General features: G+C 38.0%; 1 protein-coding gene across 1 annotated transcript in view; it reads left to right on the forward strand.

Annotated features, from left to right (window-relative positions):
- LOC125235515 (sensory neuron membrane protein 1-like) overlaps nucleotides 1-7814 on the forward strand; it is a 29919-nt gene extending 22105 nt beyond the window's left edge. The window contains exons 8-9 of the mRNA XM_048142092.1: nucleotides 6225-6366; nucleotides 7696-7814. Coding sequence (XP_047998049.1) covers nucleotides 6225-6366; nucleotides 7696-7814 — 261 coding nt within the window. The remainder of the gene's footprint in view (nucleotides 1-6224; nucleotides 6367-7695) is intronic.
- Nucleotides 7815-8115: the final 301 nt, after the last annotated feature.

Raw genomic sequence — 8115 nt, forward strand, 5'->3', positions numbered from 1 at the left:
AATGCGAACTGAAGGAATAGAACATACTCCCCTCTTCTGTATTCCCGGTTCATTACAATCTGGGTGTCTTCAAATCTAGAGTGAATAGGCTATTACAGAACCAGTGAGCTACTAAAGTAAAATTCATAATCCTACGGACTAAATTGACAAATGACTGACAGGTAAAATGATACCAGGAACAGCAAAATTAAAATAGGGAAGGGTATATGTCGATAACAATATATCGACAAGCTGTAAAGTACATACAACAGACAAGTTTAAATCAAGAATAAGTATATGAGTTTCAAATAAGAGGTACACATTTTGGTTTGTTCTATGTATCTTCGAGGTAGTGGATGGATACCATGCATTTTTACCCACTAGTTTTAAAACATAAAAAGGTTTCCGAGCCTGTAGGTAAAAAATAAAATACCATGTCCGACGATAATAAATTATCTGTCACGCTATGGCAAGTATATCATAAATATCTATATAATTTTCGAATAATATTATTGCTGCTTCGAAATTAAAAAAATATCTCTAATTAGCGGTCTACAGACCTTTTGATCTGTCGAAATCACAGAAAAAGTAGGTATATTGATTAGCCGATCAATTTGCCAATTTCATTGTCCCGTCTGGGTGCACCTTAAATCTACGATGTAATAATACTTATAATTTTAATATCGATAAGAACGACACTGGCCAAACTGTGGCAACATTCGTTCACACTTACTTGTCAATTTGGTCCGTAGGATTATGGATTTTACTTTACTTCGGCGTTGTCGTCACTTTCCATCAGGTGCGACTAAAGTCAATCACTGGTCAGTTTATTTAAAAAGACACAGAGCACAGAGTCGAGCCACCGCGAGCACTCATGCCTGAGGACGGGTCTCCTAAATGATTCGAAACATGTCGCAACAGTCGCGATATAATAACGTGAGTACAACCGTGTACCTACTGATTAAATAGTCAAGTCACCATTGGAGTCTTACAGTCATCGTACCTACAATAAAAATAAGAAGAAGAAATATCTCACACGTCTTATGGCTCTAGAAATAAGCTTGTGTCGGAGATTTATGCGGCCTTCTTTTTATGCGATGTTCTTGCTGATGACTGTACAAAGTCTCTCGTGTAAATATAATTATTAAACGTTGCGTTTCGTTTCTGAATTATTTTTTTCTCACGAATTTATTTATTCATTTTCCATGTTTTCCTCTGCAAAGAAAAATAAAATTATAAACGCACGTGGAACTGAGCTTACACGGCTGTGAATTAAGGAATTCTACTGCGTGAATAAGCTTTAATATTTTTTATTACACCGTATTAAAGATTTCCTCGTACGCAATTCCACTGAGAACTGAAATGCCTATCTATTTATTTAAATCAGTGAGTGAGTGAATGAGTAAGTCAGTGCCAAAATTAGCTATTTTCACAGGGTCATATTTCAGGATCTACTAAAGCTATATCTATGAAATTTGGCATACTGCTTTAGTTCTAGTATTACATAGGTACAATTTTATATCTGTACTTGAAATAGGCACTGAGCTACAGGGGGGTCAAAAGTGGATCGAAATGATTCGTGTAAATAGTGCACTGCATGCGCGCGGCCTGTTGCTGGAACTTGGGCCGCGCACTGCCGAGCGCTTAGATTGGCCGTTGTATCGGGCTTAAGTTTAAGTTGAAAAAATCAAAGATTTGGCACAAATATAATATATGCGAAAAAAGTCAGACTAAGCTAAGATGGCAGTGATTTTAATAACCAATGCAATATAGGACAAGTATTTACATTTAAGTACAAGGAAAAATGCACGCTAACTAAAATGTATAGGTACCTACACAAAAAAGTTAGATTTCGATATCATTCTACCACCTATGAAATCTTGTGTAGGTATTTAATTACGTAATAAAACAGATTTAATTTCTAAGATGTGACATTACATATTTAAACTACTTAAGCATTTTGATAAACATGAAAAAATCTGCGCATTTGCTATACCTTCTATGATCGCGTTTTAAAAAAATGTTCATAACTCAAACCGCACGGCTCACCCAATATATCAAACATACAATCATGTCTATTCATATCTTGAGAAAGTAACATGTGTCACTTACAATGTGGCTTTTCTTTTGATTCGAAATTGACTTGCCCTTTTCTTAACCAATAATTTGCTGGATTTTCCGTCGTTGTAAAATTGCTGTATTACTGAATTTTAAGTAGCTTAGAATAAATTTAAAAGTTGGAAAATTCACGGCCTCTGAATCATAGGTGGTGTGTTCAGGGTACATAGCAGTGGCGACGCGTGAAAATTTTTGTTGGTAAAGCCGGAGGGGTTTTTGGGCTCTGTTTTGTATGGACTTCAACAGATACTGCATAATTTTAAGGAACCCGTTGGGAATCGAGTTGTATAGACGCTACGCCACTGGTACATAGCCAAATGCAAACGCTTACGATATTATCGTTATCGTAATTCGTAACCAGTATTTCTATTGCACTTCCTGAATCTTCAATTTGTAGAATTTTATTTGAGTGATTCATGTTAAATTGGAGACCCCTGGTGCCGTAGCCGAATGGCATTTCTACGACGGGAAACGAAAACGAAACGCTTCGAAAGGTAGTCTGGCTCTGACGCGCGAATAGCACGCACGAGCGATAGAGATAGATAGATCTACGAGCGTTTCGTTTCGTGAGCGTTTGTGCCATTTGGCTACACTCTAAAAAAAATTTGGTTGTTCCTATCAATATTTTGATAGTCGTAGTCAAGCATCTTGATTCCATACGAGCCTGATAAGATCTTAGACAAATCAAATAAGGTAATTTTGATTGCTCTTACTTTTGCAACGTAACTGAATCGATTAAGATCTTGTTCAATAATTCCATGAAAAATAATTATGCTAACTAAATTACCTTAGTAAGTTCAACTAAGGATTGAATCAACCTATGTTACATAGTTATGCCTAACAAGTTAATAATTGATTCAAGGTGTACAATGGTTAGGAATAACAAAACACCTAAGTAATTAGTTCAATCATACATTCCCTTGTTGTTTTTAGTAATCAGCTTTATTTGAATTATATAAGATCGTAATTGTAGTGATTAACTTAACGTCAACTAAGAGAAAACTGCTCTTAGTTGGTCTTCATTTTTTAGAGTGTACGTACCCTGGTGATGTAGAAACACATACATACATATAATCATACATAATTATAATCACGACTGTATCCCATAAAGGGGTAGGCAGAGCACATGAACTTCTAAGTTTTAGTGCCACTCTTGGCAGAAAGGGGTTCAAAGAAATCCAAATTGTGACATTGAAGTGACAGGTTGCCAGCCTCTTGTCTACGCCACAATTTAACCCATATCCCACAGTCGACTTCTACGACACCCACGGGAAGAAAGGGGGTGGTGAAATTCTTAACCCTTCACCACACGGATGACATGACAAAACTGGAACGAATATTGCTGATGATATACATGCATCTATTGAACTACCGAAGTACGAAAGATATACCTATAGGTATCAGTTTTTTTTCTTTTTGTGGCACATTTTGCACATTTTATATTTTTATTGTTATTAGTTATTAGGTATTGTTTTGCACAACACATGTGTAGTGTATGTAAAGTTTTACAAAACATTATTACAGTCTACTCCTTACAGCCACTTTAAAAAACACTTAAATGTTTCTTGTTTTTCTAATTCTCGTAAAAAGCACGAAATAATAAATAAAACACGCCCGGCGACCCATCTAACCGCGACGTGACATCACAAGTTTCTTTTGAGAAACTTCGTAATTGCTCGTAGTTTGGTTGCTTCTTATCAAGTTTCTGAACTAGGGTAACATTGTCTACGTTAAAGGTATTAAAGAGTGAAACAATTAAGTTTTTAATTCAATAAAAACTTTTTTAAAGTAAGTGTAAGTATTAATAAGATTAGTAATAATATTTAACACGGTAACCGTCTCTCCAACACATAAAACATTTGCAGTTATAACTTATCTCAAGGTACTTATTAGGTTTTAGAGTTTTGTAACCCCTTCGAAACTAATCGACTACTGTTAATTTTGCACAAATTGAAAACATAAGGTTATAAAACCACATCATGGTGTAAAATAGTATTTTATACAATCGTGATATAATACAAAGCTTTTCAGTCGAGTACCATGTTTAGGCCACGAAGCTTGCTGAGTGGCCTAATAGTACGGTACGAGAGAGAAAAGCTTAATTATATCACTATTGTATACAATACTTTTTCTACGAGTCATCATCTTCATCATCAATGGACGGAAATATCATCATTCATGCAAGTTAAAATTAATGTTAATAGAGTCGTTCACCGTTGTATCAACATCAAATTACCTAGCAACCAATTGTTTGTAATAACCGTCTCTGATTGGCCGATAACGCGACAGATAAAAAAAATCTGTTTCAGATGCAGGAAAATTTGCCAGGTATCGCAAATTAGTATAGAAATTGTATGAAGTTCTATTTTTGAAATTATTACAGTTAACTAAAGTCAACTATAACCCTTCAGGTGGCGGTGGCGGAGCTACAAGTTGCATAGGGGATAAGTGCCACGGTCGTTTTATAAAACATTCCGTTAAGTGGCAGGCGCCGGGAGCCGGACTCTGGGAAAAACAAGCCGATAAGTGGCAGGGACCGGCTCCCGGACCCCGTGCGACGATATACCTAAATATATAAATAAAACCGTCTAAAACTGTATCTGGCTTCCTCACACTTGCACGAACCATTCGTCACTAAACAAGAACGGCATTCAGTAAAGGTCCAACACCCTCAACTTCAAAACAGCTTGAAATATGACCCAATTTGATTGGACCAACCGCCTGCCATATTTGAGACACGTGTTTAAAAACCGTCTTTTTTGCAAAAATTGTACTGTAATATGTTAAAAAAAGGGATATAAGTGTAAATAAATGTATATTTAAGTCCCTGAATTACTTTTTTATACAATTTAGTGTTTGTTTTCCTAAATAAAGTTACTTTAATACATGGAAGTGGAAAACGTAGCCACCTGATATTTGATCGAGTCTAGCAAAATTCACATAAATGGAATGTATTTTTTTGCTATGGAATGATTTTAGCCGTTTCATAATGAATCCAGTGATATATGGTTTATGCACAACATCCCTACACTTTTTGAGAAATTATAATTTTTGTAACACAAGTGACATTCGCGATGACCACCCGTGAGGGCCCCGCCACTCAAGGGTAAACTTTTTCTGTCATTTTATCGGTATCCTTGCCACTCAACAGCTTTTTATTTCAAGTCCGGCTCCCGGTTACCTGCCACTTTACGTGCGGTCGGCTCCCGGATTTCGCCACCTGAAGGGTTAATGAGCTTATTATAATTGAGTCGGAACTGCCATAGAGTATCCAACACTGAAAAGTTAGCACAACTTATAGTTTAGTCTGTGGTGCCCTAATTGACAGATTATAGTCGACAAGTAGAAAAACTTCTTTAAACATTTATCATGCATACTGTAAAGCATGACCAGAAATATATACTGTCAAGAGGGCGCTGTTATTCTAATGTATGCGGTGAAAGTTCAGTATAGTATACTATAAAGAAAATAAGTAGTTCTCTAGAAATTCCGCAACGTGGCGCATACGCACGTAGTCATAGATTTCTGGCCAGGCTTTAACCAAAATCCAATGGCTTCTCATCCAATGAAAAATTCAAATTTCGGGCCTTTTCCATAGTCAAAGTTTACTTGAAAGTATACTAGTACACCAATAAAATAATTAATTAGAGTCAGACCAAGTTCATTTAGCATTGTTTGAGGCGGTGGTGTGTAGTGTGACAGGCCACACTCACACTACAACTCCTGACCGTACTATGTATATAAGTTGCCGCTAATTGTAATTCAACACAGAATAAACCTATATTCCATACAATCGACTTGTCCTTTAGTCCCCCACATCACATGGCGACCCTGCCAGTGCGGCTTGAGCTGCACTGGCGGCGCGCCGCGCCAGCGATGGACAAAATTATGTAACAATTTAATGGACGAGTGTGCGAAATAGAAATAAAAAGTGCTCACCTGTAGTGATTGTAGTCAAAACCGACGAGCGTGTATGAGAAACGTTATGAAAGTGTGTGAAGCGATAGTGGTTTGTCAGGATCGTAGCAAATGGAAATCCGTGATTTCTGATTACTCCTCTGGGAAACAGGTTTGATTGTGTGTTTGAGGCTAGGAAATGCTGCCAACTATCAATCTTATTGTTACAGGGTCTATCTCTAAACAAGACGTTCGTGAACATGCTAAAACACCAACTCTTCTGGCCGAAGCGTGCGGTGGGCGTCATCAAATGGATGCTGGTCTCGTTTGGAATCCTCGGCGCGCTAGGCGGCGCCGTGTTCCACTTCAAAGGTAGAGTGCGGGCGGTGCGTTCACTGTTACTCCATCCATGTAGAAACTATAACCATATACCCACATAACCACTTGACCGTCCGACGATAGCATAGTATCCAAAAATAATATGCTGTAGACCGTCCGCGATTCGTACCTCGAAAACAAACGGAACCATGAGGATGACTTTGGTGTCCGTCCGTCTGTCTGTCAAGACCTTTTTTCCCAGGAACGCGTAGTGATATCAAGCTATAATTTATACCAAATACTCAAGTCTTCTGTCTCTTGGAGCTGTGAAAGAATTAAGCCAACGCAATCAAAAGATATAGCCGTTTGTGTAGCACCATGCTGCACCAGCTGTTCTCACTCAGAAACAGAAAATATATAACTAGCTTTTCCCCGCGGCTTCGCTCGCGTTTAATTCGAAAATTGCAGACTGTTTTATTCAAACTTCCACCATCTCCGATATCTCCTATCTGAATTTGTAGCGATTACACCGGAATTTCTATAGACCACTGGATGCGGTAAGAAAAAATGACTGACATAAGTTTTTCTCATATTTTATAACAATTTTCGTAATCCAAATATGGATATAAATGCCCGCTGTATTAAAAGTTGTGCCCAACAGAACAGGCGCGAGTTATATCAGTTTTGCGGCCAAACTTTCGGGCCGACTGAGCAAAGCAAAGCTCCATGCATAAATGTTGTATTGTATAACTGTTGTATAAACGTTGCCAATAAAGTTTCCTTTTGGAGGTAGAAACAGCTATTATGATAATGACAGAAGATACTTGAAGTGCGAATCTAAAGCCATTACCATAACATATAAAAAAGTCGATTATGCAACTAGGGCATGTATCTACAAAGTAAAATAAAAAGGACCGTTAAAATTTGGCTGTTCCAAAACGAGCGGCATCATGACGGAAATTTATGAAACAGCCAAAAATTGTTTCCGCTCACTAGCTGGGCTAGCCTGGGTTCAAATTCTGGTAAGGGAATTTATTTATGCGATAAACATTTGTCTCTGAGTCATGAGTTCCAGTTGTTATCTTTCTATCTATAGTATTTGTATCCATACTAATATAACAAATGGGAAAGTGTATGTGTCTGTTTGTTTGTCCGTCTTTCACGGCCAAACGGAGCGACGAATTGACGTGATTTTTTAAGTGGAGATAGTTGAAGGGATGGAGAGTGACATAGGCTACTTTTTGTCTCTTTCTAACACGTGCGAAGCCGCGGGCAAAAGCTAGTATTTATAAATAGTTTTCTAAGTACCAACAACCCAAGTTCTTTCGAGTTTACCATGAAACTCCATCCGTCGACTAGACTGACAAAATCCCTTCATTCCAGGGGGTATAATGAACTTCGCCGTGTCCAAGAACTCAGCGTCCGTGGCCAAGATCAAGCCAGAGGATGAACCCAAGGAGGTCAGCGTGATTGGCAGCCACGAGCCAGCCAAGGTCATGTAATGGGCACAGCGGCTCCTAATCCCCTGGAGCCGGTATATCATGTTCTTTAGGCTTGGGAGACAGCTGGTTCGCAGAATTAGACACTAATTTCATGCCTTTAGAACGGTCCCAGTATCATCAGATAATATAAGATATTGCGCACAATGTAAGGCCGCGCGGACCGCGTGCACCTAAAACAAGCCCAAGCAAACCATTCGATGAAATATCCTTATTCTAACTTTATTGTTTAGTGGTCGTTTTAGTGGTTTAGGTTTTAGATTCATATCGCGATAAAATATCCGTAACGTATAAAATAGCGGCC

The sequence above is a fragment of the Leguminivora glycinivorella genome, chromosome 17 (assembly GCF_023078275.1).
Source record: "Leguminivora glycinivorella isolate SPB_JAAS2020 chromosome 17, LegGlyc_1.1, whole genome shotgun sequence".
Lineage (NCBI taxonomy): Eukaryota > Metazoa > Arthropoda > Insecta > Lepidoptera > Tortricidae > Leguminivora > Leguminivora glycinivorella.